General features: G+C 40.5%; 1 protein-coding gene across 8 annotated transcripts in view; it reads left to right on the top strand.

Annotated features, from left to right (window-relative positions):
* The window catches only part of NT5C2 (5'-nucleotidase, cytosolic II), a 91,775-nt gene that overhangs the window by 22,548 nt on the left and 54,526 nt on the right, over positions 1–14,701 (top strand). For 6 of the 8 annotated variants that reach the window (XM_035132649.2, XM_035132651.2, XM_035132650.2 and 3 more), the window contains one exon: positions 5,162–5,235. The exons of the other annotated variants lie outside the window; for them this stretch is intronic. In XM_035132649.2, coding sequence (XP_034988540.1) covers positions 5,162–5,235 — 74 coding nt within the window. The remainder of the gene's footprint in view (positions 1–5,161; positions 5,236–14,701) is intronic. 8 annotated transcript variants of the gene reach the window in all.

Here is a 14,701-nt window from a genome sequence, read left to right as displayed (position 1 = left end):
ATAAGTACTGTAATAGATAGCTCTCCCTTTTTGTATGTATTTGCCTGCTTCCTTTTTACATCTGTTCTCTCAGTTCTGTTGAATGAAAGGTTAGATTAATTATCAACATCATATTAGCTGTCTGAATGCAGCATCCAAGCAAAGCCTTAAGACATAACGTATACTTATACTTGTATACCACCATTTTCTTATCAATGCTGAAGACATAAATTCAGAATGTACTGAATTTATCCATTCATCAGATATTAGAAATAATTGTAATTTGTTGCCTTGCAGCTCAGTCGGTAGAGTATGAGACTCTTAATCTCAGGGTCATGGGTTTGAGCCACACATTGGGCAAAAGTTTCCTGCATTGCAGGCTGTTGGACTAGATGACCCTCTTGGTCCTCTGCAATTCTATGATTCTTCAATTTGTCAACTTTCCCTTATTAAAGGATTTTAATTGTTGATGGCATTGTGTGTAGCATTCTTATGTGGAGCCTGAAATTAAATCTGTATTTTGAAGTATGCAAGTAGGTGAATTCAATCTCTCCTTTTGGATATTAAAGACCTTTTAACATAAAGGGCATTGGTGGTTGTAATTTTGGTTTCTGGATTTTTAGAGAGGATAGAAGTGACAGAACTACTACATTGAGTATGCATCTAGCTGATTGTCCAAGGGACAGCAGAGCACAAGGGAGAGGGACAAAAACTCTTCCTTCCAGCTACCCCATACTGTACTTGCTGTTTTCAGACAATTCATAGTTGAAAGTCCTAGATTTATGCACTGCTTGCTCTGGATGAGGTACAAATGTGCTGTGATGTAGTGCACAGGTGAGTGGTGAGCCAGTCAGCATGTCTGTGGATAGTCCATGGTTCACTAGTTGTCTACTGTTGAATTGCATGCATGAAAATACTTGGTGTAACCATATTCACAATCAAACATACCTGACTTTGTAGTTTTCTTGTTTGCAGGATCAAATCTCCTTCCTGCTCCTCTGTTGTGCTGTAAATTTTGCCTCATTCTTAATCTGGGTATCATCCAGATGTCATTAGGGTATGCGATGAAGAGGAAAGTAAACAGCAAACCATGGATCAGAGCCATGAAATTAGAGATGCATTGCCAAAGAGCAGGGCAGTTTTTAGAGTCCAATCAAATATAAGGACAGGTAGAAACACATGAAGACATTCTGAGGGAGACTGATAAGAATGCACAAAGGCAGATGTAAACAAATGAGTTGTGATGTTAAGAACAGCACACAGAGTGTTGTTGGCAGAACAGATGTCTGGAGGAGGAAAACGAAGAGCAGATAGTGGAATTTCTCTAACAAAAAATTTCCTTGCTTTGGCATGGTCATGTAGTGAGAGCCCTGGCTTCAGATCCAGGAAGGATTGGGTTTGAGTGAGGAGATATGATATTTGACAGATTTTCTCTTTATCTTGCATTTATAATTCACACATTCTTGGAATGTTCAAGTGAAATAGTATTTTGACTCTAAAATTGGAAACAAATTCATTTGTGTATGGTGGTTAGGTTACAATGAGTTTTCTCCCATAAGTTCTTCAGTGATATATTAATACAGGTTCAGGTTTTGTGATTAATTGTAATTTTTAACAGTTTCATAGTTAACTTCAGTTAGAAGGCAAATGTCTATGTAATGCCCTTTTAATATCCCACCACCTGCTGCTTTCTTTTTTCCACTAGGATGCTTTACAGAGTAGTTAATACTTTTTGTTTTTATGTTTATGTTCCAGTTCAGCATGGTTGACTTTGTTAGTGGTGGTGGACTCTCCTTCATTGCAGTTTTTAAGCAGAGGTTGGAAGACCATCTGTCATGGATGGTTTAGTTGAGATTCCTGACTTGCAGGGGATTGGACTAGATGACCCTCGGGGTTCCTTCCAATTCTACAATTATATTATTCTATAGTATGTCATATAATGTAAATAAAAATTTCTGGTGTAGTTAGGAAACCAGTAGGTAAAACTACTATGGATAGTATCTAACAATGTTTAATAGTTTGTTTTCTGTAGCAGATCAACAGCTCAGTTTTTTGCATGTTTACTCATAGTTTTATTTTTTTAATGTCTGTTTTAATTGGTTTTTTAAAGTTTTGAATAGCTTTTATTGTTTTATATTGTATTTTAATTGTCGTTTAATTTGTTTTCTGATGTAAATAATAACGTTATTATTTATTTTATGTCTGGAATTTTTATTGAAAAATTTAAGGGAAGAAAATACGATAAAAGGTATAAAAATTGGGAAAGATATACACAAGGTAAAGGCATTTGCGGACGACGTCATAGTCACTGTAGAAGAGCCAATAGAAAGTATTCCAAGAACTATTGAAAAAATTAGAGAATTTGGGGACTTAGCAGGATTGGATATAAATATGAAAAAAACGAATTTGTTAACCAAGAATATGACGAAAGAGGAAAATAGACAATTAGAGGAAACAACAGGATTAGAGGTGGTAAAGAAAACTAAATATCTGGGAATTTGGATAACAAATAATACAAATAATTTGGTAAAAGATAATTATATAAAAGTTTGGAAAGAAATTAAGACGGATCTAGAAAATTGGAATAAATTAAATCTGACATTATTAGGAAGAGTGGCTGCAGTGAAAATGAACGTTCTCCCGCGAATGCTCTTTTTGTTCCAGATGTTACCTATTTTAGGCACTGGGAATAACATATTCAAACAATGGAAAACGGACCTGATAAAATTTATATGGAGTAACAAATCAGCAAGAATAAAATACAAATTATTAACAGATGCCAAAGATAGGGGGGGCTAGCCTTGCCGAATCTCAAACTGTATCATGATGCGGCCAGTTTCTTATGGTTAAAGGAGTGGATCACCTTAAAAAATCATGAATTACTGGATTTAGAAGGAATTGATAATAAATTTGGCTGGCATGCCTATCTAGTAGATGGTAAGGTGAGAATTCATAAAGGGTTCAACAACCACTTAATTAAAAAGTCGCTTTTGAAGATCTGGGAATGTTATAGACGGCTGCTGGAGCCCAAAACGCCGAAATGGGCATCGCCAATTGAAATAATCACAATTAAGAAAGTAAACTCAAATGGGAATTGGGGAAGGTATGCAGATTTGTTGCAGGAGCAGGAGGGTAAATTCGGACTTAAAAAATATGAAGAAGTAAAACAATATCTAACAGGATGGTTGCAGTATTATCAAATAAATAGCAAATTTAAAGAAGATTATAATAAAAACGGTTTTCAGATTGAACCCTCTCTATTAGAGACCAATTTACTACAAGGGGGCCGAAAAATTATAAACAAGATGTATAAAGTATTATTGGAGTGGGAATTGAAGGATGAAATCGTAAAGGAAACAATGATAAAATGGGCGATTGATCTGGGGAAACCGATTCAAGCGGAGAGCTGGGAAAAACTCTGGAGGAATTCATGGAAATTTACGGCGTCGTAAGAAAACTTGGTGAAGATGTTTTATAGGTGGTACCTCACGCCGGTAAAAATCAAAAAAATGTATAGAAGCAAAAACAATCAGTGTTGGAGATGTAAAAGGGAGGTAGGGACATTTGTACATATTTGGTGGCACTGCGATAAAGTCAAATCATTTTGGAATGCAATATTGGAGGAATTGAAGAAAATTTGTAAATATAATATTAAAAAGAGTCCGGAATTTTTCCTACTAGGGATGTTAGGGGATGATATTAAAAAACAAGATGAGAAATTATGCTTGTATGCAACGGCAGCTGCAAGAATCCTGCTGGCGAAATATTGGAAAAAAGAAGAAATACCTAACATTAAAGAATGGCAGGAAAAATTATTAGGATATATAGATTTGGACAGACTAACGAATATAATAAGGGGAGGGAGTTGGGAAAATTCGGCAAAAAATTGGAGGAAATTGGGAGACTATTTTAGGAAGCAGTGCCCCACGATAAAAACTTGGATTTGCTTTTAACAACCCGCATAGGCATAAATGTCATAAAAAAGGGGAAACAATGTGAAAGGGTAGAAAATCGTAAACCCGGGAAAAGGATAAGCGGAAGTCGACTCATAGGTGAAGTGTGATTAGGTGTGAATGTTTTTGTGTATATATATTCATGAAATATAAGTATTATAAGAAAATATAGGGATTAATAATTGGGTTCAGTTATATTGGAGCGTGCATAGTAGAATTTAGATTTTGTTTTTATTTCTGACATGATTTATATTATGAGATGAATTCTTGAGTTATGCCTTATGTTATGTTATGATTTATATATACTTATAATCTATTATTGATTTTCTCTTTTTCTTTTGGTACTTATATATCAATGTATTTATCTTGTACTTTTTCTATTTTCTTTTTTTTTTCTCTTCTCTTTTTCTTCTTTTCTTTTTCTTCTTTTATTTCTCTAGTTTTGTGTATCTTTTTTGTAATTTTTGTAAGTTGTGTATGTCTTGTGTGTATGTATTTTTTGTATGCATTTTAATATTAATAAAACATTTTAAAAATTAAAAAAATAATAATTTGTTTTCTGATGTATGCAGAAAATCTATGGGATGACTATATAAATGAATTCTTTTTTTAAAAAAAAATTACTCTGACATAAGTATACAGAGCCTAATGGCATTTGCTCCCAAGTAAATGACCACACTGGACTGTTTGCCATGCTTCCCACCTCCGCAGGGCCATCTGCTACCAGCTACCTTGTGAGTAGGATTTTAGGAGAAAGAGGGAAACAAAGTCTGATATCAGAGGGTTTCCCCTCTGCCCCCAATACGCCTATCTACCACCAACTGCTCTGTGGGAAGGATCTTGATGGCTTGAGGTCCAGCGCCAAGGGCCTTCTCGCGGTTCCCTCACTGCGAAAAGCCAAGTTGGAAGCCACCCAGAGTGGCTGGGGAAACCCAGCCAGATGGGCGGGGTATAAATAATAAATAATGAATTATTATTATTATATATTGTTATTGTTATGTTTTGATATAGATTGTGTAATTTTGTTAATGTATCTTGCTTTCCTTGGAAGGATTTCACGTCCTGAATGGTGGGATATAAATAACAACAACAACTTGTCAAGTCATGCGGTCCATTGACAAACTCCTTAGCAATCCTTGGACACTTTAGGAACTTAATTATTACATAGGCTCCCTTCAGATTTCATGTCAAAAATGTTTACCATTGGGTTTCTTACTTTCCTTTTACAGGGTTTTTGTGAACAGAAGTCTAGCCATGGAAAAAATAAAGTGCTTTGGATTTGATATGGATTATACATTAGCCGGTGAGTGTATATGATGAATATGTATATTATCTATAATTGAACCTCACATCTACAGGAAGCAGAAATAGATTGGTATTCCTCATGGTAGCAGGTGTTTTTCTCAGTAGCATTCATTTTAGAGTAGGGCAGAGCTGAGTAGCACACAGATGCTGGGGACATGTTGCTGTCCTGATAGTTTTGACAAACATCTACAGAAAAGTTGGCTTGTCTGTGCCATAAGGCCCATAGGTAAAGGTAAAGGGACCCCTGACCATTAGGTCCAGTCGTGACAGACTCTGGGGTTGCAGCGCTCATCTTGCGTTATTGGCCGAGGGAACCGGTGTACAGCTTCCAGGTCATGTGGCCAGCATGACAAAGCTGCTTCTGGCGAACCAGAGCAGCACATGGAAATGCCGTTTACCTTCCCGCTGTAGCGGTACCTATTTATCTACTTGCACTTTGACATGCTTTCGAACTGCTAGGTTGGCAGGAGCTGGGACCGAGCAACGGGAGTTCACCCCGTCGCGGGGATTCGAACCACTGACCTTCTGATCGGCAAGCCCTAGGCTTAGTGGTTTAACCCACAGCACCACCTGCGTCCCTATAAGGCCCATAGAACCATCCATTAAGGGTGGTGTGCTGCCCATTTTCGCGAAGGTCTGTTCACTTTAATTGATGAATTCTGCGACTATAGGTAAATGAAGTCCCTTAGGGCCTTTATACACATACCTGGGAGTAAGCCCCCCCAGAATACAGTGGGAGGTACTTCTGAATACTCCTAATGCTTAATCGTTGTATTTTCTTTTTCCTTTGCTCTGGGTAGTGTTGCTTCCCCTTGTTCCCAAATTTGCAATATTTGTGTAGTTCCCCCCCTCCCTCCGGAATAATTTTACCTAAGGTCTCATTATAATCCATTAAACATCTTTAAGATACCGTATGTCTTTTTTCCCTTTCAGTTGATACCACTAAATTGTTTGCTATTGAATACTGCAGTTTCTTTGTTTCTTCTTTCAAGCCACTTTTGCCTGTGTTCCATGCCTTCTGTGTGTCACTTCAATAATTTAATTTATTTACAATGTTTATTTCACTGGCTTCCTCTAGCTGTAGCTAACCTTTTTTGGGCTGAGGATCGCATTGAGACTGCATGTCAACATGGATGAGACCAAAGTGTAGAGCTGGGTGTGGTGAGAACTACAGTTCTCAGGGCTATCTTCCAAAAGACTTTCCCATTCTACACTACAGTATTTTAAATCATTTTTAAATCATTTTTATTTATCATTAAATTTAGTAATAAAAATTAAAGGACAAGTTGTGGGTATCTTGGAGGGTCACAAATTTATTGCATCACAGAATCACAACAGAGGAACCTTGAAAACAGTTGGTAAAATGTTTAATTTTTTTTAAGGGACAAATGGCAAGCAGGGGCTTGGAACACAAAGATGATGGTACTACAGCCCTTGCAGGAGTAGTCAACAAATTAAAAACAATAATTATTAAAGAAGGGCATCTTTAAGGCAGTCCTTAGAGTGTGATTAAAAAAACCTTTTGGTATCACAGTGGGTGTCAAATAAATTAACTTCCAAGACAAGCAGCAGTTTCAGACCTCCTCTTTCTGCAGGAACACTTTATCTCTAGGCTTGAAGCCCAACACCTTTCATTGTCAGACCTTGACACTTCCATCTATTCTCTCCAAAGACCCAGATCTACTCACCCATTCCTCCCACATTTTCCTTCAAGGAGCAATACTTCTCACCCCTCCAGTGCAACATAAGTTCCCCATCGGGGGTTTGCATACTACCCTTTTGGCTCTACAACAACCTCCTTTTCATTCGCTCAAGTCGTTCCTGCTAGGCTTCCTATCCTTTAAAGTCTTGTTCCTTGTAGCTATTACCTCTGCCAGATGAATTCCTAGTTTTTTGCTGGCTTTAAATTGTCAGCAGATTCTTTTTTCACCTTCAAAAACTGCCAAGCGCTTTTTAACCTAGGAAAACTGGTCTGCCATGAGCAAAACAAAACAAAAAAACCTAAGCTGATGCTTCGACTGGCTAGATTTGTATTCTATGGAACTATATGTAATAGTGGAGTATTCTTTTTACCCCTTCTCCAAAATTGGAGCTTAGACTAATGTACTGTGGCTCCTCAAGCTTCTCTGATAGGGTAGCACTGAAAACTAGGTATCTACAGGCTTCCTGCACCTAGAAATTAGCTTCTATGTTACCGGTATTACAGGATTTGGCTGCTAGCACACAGGGCCCTTATTAATCTGAGCAGTTGCTTTAATTAAATAAATTGATATTGCTTTCTTATGCTTTTCCTTAACATATTTTTAGCTGCGGCAGAGATACTTTATCAACTAGAGCTCCCTGTAGCTCATAGAGCTGGCTACAATCTAATTAATAGGTGCCAACCTCATATTTCTAGGGGTGAGATCTAGCATTGCATGAATAGCTTCTTCTAGTACAATGGGTCATCTTCAAGCTCCCCAAATCTCCTCTGCAGATTTGAGGCACCCTCTGGAACAGTTTTGGGAGGCATGTGTGTACTGCAACATGGAGGAGAGAAACAGGAAGAACCATTGTGCTACTGGAGTTCATTTTGCACAAGTGGGCAGACATTTTGGGATCTTATCCCAGGAACCTGGCAAACCAGGCCTCTGGATTTTTAAAAAAATATTTAACAAAAGTTCTGTACATGGGTATATTAGCCTGAAACAATCATTCTGTACCAGAGGATATTTCTACAAATATGTAATAACTTCTGTTTTACCAAATGCAGCTGCAGTCTGTAGAGGAAGATGAATATGAGGACTTAGCCATTTTCACTTGGGTGCCTTTCCATTAAATATATCTTGTACTAGAGACAATTGAGTGTGCAAAATTTGCCTGGGAAGAAGGGTTCCACTCTTCTTCCAACTGAGATTGGAACCTTCAGTAGCAGCGTTTCATTATTTGTTGTTGTTGTTGTTTAGTCGTTTAGTCGTGTCCGACTCTTCGTGACCCCATGGACCATAGCACGCCAGGCACTCCTGTCTTCCACTGCCTCCCGCAGTTTGGTCAAACTCATGTTCGTAGCTTCGAGAACACTGTCCAACCATCTTGTCCTCTGTCGTCCCCTTCTCCTAGTGCCCTCAATCTTTCCCAACATCAGGGTCTTTTCCAAGGATTCTTCTCTTCTCATGAGGTGGCCAAAGTATTGGAGCCTCAGCTTCACGATCTGTCCTTCCAGGGAGCACTCAGGGCTGATTTCCTTAAGAATGGATAGGTTTGATCTTCTTGCAGTCCATGGGACTCTCAAGAGTCTCCTCCAGCACCATAATTCAAAAGCATCAATTCTTCGGCGATCAGCCTTCTTTATGGTCCAGCTCTCACTTCCATACATCACTACTGGGAAAACCATAGCTTTAACTATACGGACCTTTGTCGGCAAGGTGATGTCTCTGCTTTTTAAGATGCTGTCTAGGTTTGTCATTGCTTTTCTCCCAAGAAGCAGGCGTCTTTTAATTTCGTGACTGCTGTCACCATCTGCAGTGATCAAGGAGCCCAAGAAAGTAAAATCTCTCACTGCCTCCATTTCTTCCCCTTCTATTTGCCAGGAGGTGATGGGACCAGTGGCCATGATCTTGGTTTTTTTGATGTTGAGCTTCAGACCATATTTTGCACTCTCCTCTTTCACCCTCATTAAAAGGTTTTTTAATTCCTCCTCGCTTTCTGCCATCAAGGTTGTGTCATCTGCATATCTGAGGTTGTTGATATTTCTTCCGGCAATCTTAATTCCGGCTTGGGATTCATCTAGTCCAGCCTTTCGCATGATGAATTCTGCATATAAGTTAAATAAGCAGGGAGACAATATACAACCTTGTCGTACTCCTTTCCCAATTTTGAACCAATCAGTTATTCCATATCCAGTTCTAACTGTAGCTTCTTGTAGCGTTTCATTATAGCATACACCAAAACAATCCAGGACGGACTACTGAAAACATTTCTACTTCTAATGTCTCACTTGGTCCTTTAATACTGACAAACTAGAAAGGGAGGCATATCAGTGAATTAATGTAAAAGGGAGTATTTTGTATCTTCAACATGGTCAATATGAAAATATGTATCTACCTTGGGTGGGTTCATTTGGGAAGGTGTCCTTGTACATTAATTGCTCTCGTCACTTTGGATGGCAACTAGTTGCTGAAGTGTAACTCGTTTGGAAGTCATATAAACACACAAGTGGGTAATTTAAAATTTAATCATCCTATATAATAAAGTCCCTGTGTCTCCTGCGTCCAGTCCCTGTGTCCGTGCTACTGCGCATTAGGCAGTGTCATTTAAGGACTTTTTTGCGAATTTGCTCAATGAGGGGTTCTAAAAATATGTTATTGCACATGAGGAATTCAAATCTGCAATTATTTTTATGATTGGTTGATGATTAGCTTGGTAAATTGAGATCTGTTTGAAATACACTAAAAAAAAGAGCCAAAAACTTGCATTTTGAAGCGAAGTTAAAGTTTTTAATCATTTTATACAAGCAAAAATATAAAGAAATTTTGTTTCCAACTGTGTAACAACATATCATTACTTTATCTTATAACGTCCTATTATAGTGAAAAAAGAAAAAAGAAAAATAAATGAACAATTTCAAGGGCTGCTGTCACATGATCATGTATCTGCTGAGGGCCCACATCTGAGCAGGAGAGCCCCAGGCAGAAGCCCCCTGAACCATGCTCTTCAAAAGAAGTGTACACTGTTAAAATTTGATTCCTGTAGAATCTAAAGGCCTGCTCTTGATCCTCACAAAGATGGTGTCAGACTTAGAGAAACCACATTCCATGCAGGTCAAGACTTCTGTTCATTTAATGGTTCTGAAGCAGGAGAATATATAGTATTTCCATCCTTCCATCACTGTGATAGAAGGGTTACCATAATGCTTATTATCCATGCTACTATTGAAGGAACTAAAATATTGTCTTTCTTAAAATGTGGCAATTCTTCTCTTAAGATTGGGTGCCTGTCCAACAGCCTGAATCCTACACTATCAGAATGCTGTTTTTGCACCCCTAATTTATCCAATAAGGAAAGACCGTCACTCGACTGAACTTTGGTAGCTCTACTTTACAGTGTATTTTTAACACCTCCAAAAAGTTTATCCAGTCCTCTGCATAGACTTCATTATCGTGTTTATCATCATAGCTATTCTTCAAAGAAAACATGCTTTTCTCCTTCATGGGAATAAAATTCTGTTTGCAAAGGGTGGGAGTGAGCAAAAAAGGGACACAATTCTCTGCTGAATATAGTGTGTGTGTGTGTGTGTGTGTGTGTGTGAGTGTGTTTATAATAGTATAGTATAATAAAATGATGTTGGTGGGTGAGGATCCCAGCTCCTTTGATGACCACACAATTGTTCTGGTACCAGAGATGCCCTGTAACATATTCAAGCAAGGCCCCAGCCCCCTGTCTCCAATGCAACACAGAAGACAATTGCTAGGGCTGGTTAGATGTCCTCATGCCACACCATTCTGTCTATCTCGGATAGACGATAAATCTACTTGTCAGAGCATTTCGGCTTTGAAACCGCAACGACCTCAGTAGGTGGACTGGTGGTAGAAAGCAAAAAAGATATCACATACTGTTGTATAATATTAATATTAATAGTACAGATAACTACAATACATATATAAGAGAACTACAATACAGTGGTACCCCACAAGACAAATGCCTCATGCAATGAAAAACTCACAAGATGAAAGCGTCTTGCGTTGCGCGAGGCGTCTCGCAAGACAAAGTTTTCTATGACCGCGCTTCACAAGATGAATAGGAACGCATTAACTAAATGGGTAGACCGGGTAAACCAGGAAAATTTTAAACCATGCTTCACAAGATTTATTTTTTGCTATACAAAGCAACTCGCAGAACGAATTATTTTCATCTTGCAAGGTACCACTGTATCTTGTAATCAATTTTAGGCACTTATCAACATCTGTTTTCATGAAAACGGGGGAATAACCTATACATTTAAATGACAGAATTTTTTTTTAAAAATGTTAAAAAGTAGGAACTTTTCACATAGATTTACCAAGCAAGACCTAAATATTTACAAGGAACCAAAATAGATTTCAAATCACCTCATCATACCACAACTTTTTAAGACCCCTCAAATCAGGATTTTTAAAGATGGAAAATTCAACACTCCCTGCTGTGCATGTGCCCAACAGACACAGGGATTGGACGCAGAGACTGGACGCACACACGCGCACGCTCTCCCCCCCACCCCTCTGCCTACTGTTTCCCTCGCAGTCCTCAGGCGGCGGACAAGGAGGGGAGGGGGGAGGGCAGGAAGGAAGGAAAGAGGACCCTGGCTGCCCCTACCTTCCCCCCTTTCCTGCCTAAGCATGGACCGCAGCGGAGGCGGAGCAGCGACGGAGGAGCCCATGAGAGGCGGTGGGGCTGCGGCCTTCCCTACCTCTCTGCGCTCGGCCGCGGGGCACGACAGGAGAGCGAGTTTGTTTACTTGAGGGAAGGCCGCAGCCCCACCGCTCCTCTCACATATGTTCTAGCGCCCTCCCGCACGCTCCTGCTGCCCGCTGGCCCGGCTCTCGGTGGTGCCCGAGGCGCCCAGACCTTGCTCTGCCTCCGCCTCTTCAGTCCCGCTGCCCCCGCCGGCTGCCCGGCCGCAATGGTCCTGCTCCGGGTGGCCTCAGCCCCGCTGGGCTGCGCTCTCCCCCAGCGGGGCCTGCTGTTGGGCGGGGAGGCTGCTGCTGGCATCTCAGCCGGGGCTGCTGCTGGCCCAACCTCTGCTGTGTCTGGGGCTGCTGCAGCTGATCTTGGGGTGTTGCCTGGTGCCACTGAGTTTCGGGGCGCTCTCTCTTAGCAGCTCCCCGCAGGTGAAGAACTCCTGCCCCTTCTGTGCTGGCTCCTCAGTAAATGTCCCTCGCCCGCCCGAGCTCCTCTTGGGGGCAGCCGTCGGCTGCGTCTTCTGTGGGGTCGCGGACATAAAGCCGCCTTCAGATTTGCCCCACCACCCCGAAGCCGAGTACTTCAGAATAAGTCCCAGGGGGGCCAGAGGGGCAGGTCGGCGCCGGGAACCTGCTTCTGTTAGCGGCACTTATTCAGTAGCAAGCGGCTCTTGGAGGGGCACCCAAAAGAAAGGAGCCAGCCGTTGCCTGGAAAATGCCTGCTATTTTCTTTAGCAGGAGCTGCTCCCGTTAGAGAGAGGGATGGCCGCGGCGCCCCGCCGCTCCTCTCACATACGTTCTGGCGCCCGTTTACTTAACGGGCTGAATGACACTAGTTGTGTTATATTAGCTAGCTTCATGTTTCAGATGCTTTGCCTTGTGTTTAATTTTGTTAGCCTACATCACTGGGTTAGTGATATTGCTGTGTAAACTTCAGTTTGCCAACATTGTAGTACGGTAATAGCAGAGAGCTAAGTTGGAAATGGTGTTTCTATATTGGTAAACAGTGGTTAGTTTCTGCTTCTTAATGAAGAGCTGGATCATAGATGAGAATTAACTTGTAGACAGATCCAGGCAGGACATTGTATTTAAGTGTATACATTATGGCACCCGTAGGATTTACTCATGAGGATTTACTTTTGAGTAAGCTTGCGTGGAAGCATGCTTATAGGTTAGCCTTTCTAGAAATATGCTAATATTTCCTCTTCTCCTACCCACAAGTTTATTGCATAAGCTTTAGGAAGCAACTATATTGAATCTCAGATTTCACCATGATATTCATTAGATAACCTTACATTAGTCACTTGATGAGCATATGTCACAGTGTTGTAGTGTGGGGGGAAATGGACTCCGCTCCATAAGCAACTTGGACGAAGGTGAGATACAGGCATGAATGATAAATACAATGTTTCCTTGTCACTCTGGACAACCTGATAAATTTTTGGTTAACCAGAAATTTGATTTCTTTGGAATAATGAACTGACTATAAGAGTTTCTACATATGTTCAAGCAAGTACAGATACAATTTTCAAAGGTTTTGTACAGGATTTAATAATTTTGGTACAGGAGGACTTAATTTTGAATATCTCATTGCTCATTTTCTGTATTTGCACAGTAAGACCAATGTATATGTAAACTTTCCAGGAGATGGAGCAAATGGAAGATAATTAGTGTGTGTATATTGTTAATAATTCTAATTATTAATTCTAATAACAATCTTGTATGGTATGCACAGTATTCTTTATTTAACCATGCTTCCTTCAGAAATCATTTTAGCAGACTCAGGACAAATTTGTAATGTAGAAATTATGTGTATATTTATGTTTGGCAGTAGATGTAATTTTTTTAGGAAGCAAAGCTAACTGAACTGTGGAACTCTGCCAGTATTTGGCATAATTTTGTATTTCTCTTGACATCCTGGCTCTGATCCTAAAAGAAGCTAACTTAAGGAAGTTAATAGACAGAAGTTTTCTGTCTCCTATTTCCTGCTACAGCCATCTGAACCTCCTATGGGTTGCCAGAGACCTTCCTGAACAATGTGGGGTGGGTCATGAGGAGCCAGCAAAGAACCATACCCCACTTTGCTCAGGTAAGCCCTCGCCCGCCAGGCAGACTTTTGGGGGATGCAGGTGTGAATGCAAAAGGGAGCAGGGGACAAGAAACTTACCTTCTATGAACAATCTTGTTGACTTGTTTCAGAATCCAAGCCAATATGTTTTTTGTGAGACTATCTGGAATATTCGAAAATAGTACAGATCTTTTCTTATCTGACTTTCCAGATAAGCTGTGAATGAGCCGAACATTCATAATTTTGTCACTGTTGGAATTAAAATTAATTATATCGCTTATATTGGGGTTTTGATATCTTACAATGTTTTGATTTCTCAAGTGTTTATAGCTATGAGGGTTAGGAGTTGTTGTTGTTTAAACTTGTTGAGATGCATAAGATTCTTGCTCAAAAATTATATACAGTACTGCTTGATTGTAAGAAAATCTCTAAGCAGTTTACAGTACACTGCAGTAGTCTATCTTGAAGCTAATAGAGCAAGGATTACTATTGCCATGCTCTCCCAGCCCAGGAATTGCCATGGCTGGCAAATCAACCGGAGCCAACTGCTGCTTCGCAGGTAATGTTCACCTTCTGTTGTGTGGGCAGGGCAGTCCCTTTACCTGGCCGATCCCCTGGCAACGCCTCCCCAGGCGGGATTGGGTTATTGGCTGAGGTAGGCCGGAGACCTCCAGGTATCCAGCCTGGGGAGGACGAAGCCAGCCCGAACTACCAGGAGCCGCACTGGGATCCGGGGAGCTGTGTGTGACCATGCAAAAGGCGCCCCCCCATTTGATGTGGGGAGCGGTCATTGCCATGCTCTCCTAGCCCAGGAATTGCCATGGCTGGCAAATCAACCAGAGCTGAAAATACACTCCATGCTACCAAAACCACCTGGGCCTCCAGCAATGTTGTTTGATCAAGAGGCAGCCCTAAAGCTGCATACCTATTTCTTCAGGCAGGGTACAACTCAGTCCAGAATAGACAGCCTTCCCAATTCC

This window comes from Zootoca vivipara, chromosome 5, assembly GCF_963506605.1.
Source record: "Zootoca vivipara chromosome 5, rZooViv1.1, whole genome shotgun sequence".
Classification (NCBI taxonomy): Eukaryota; Metazoa; Chordata; class Lepidosauria; order Squamata; family Lacertidae; genus Zootoca; species Zootoca vivipara.
Note: the sequence above shows the minus strand (reverse complement) of the source record. Positions and strands in the feature narration are given on the sequence as shown.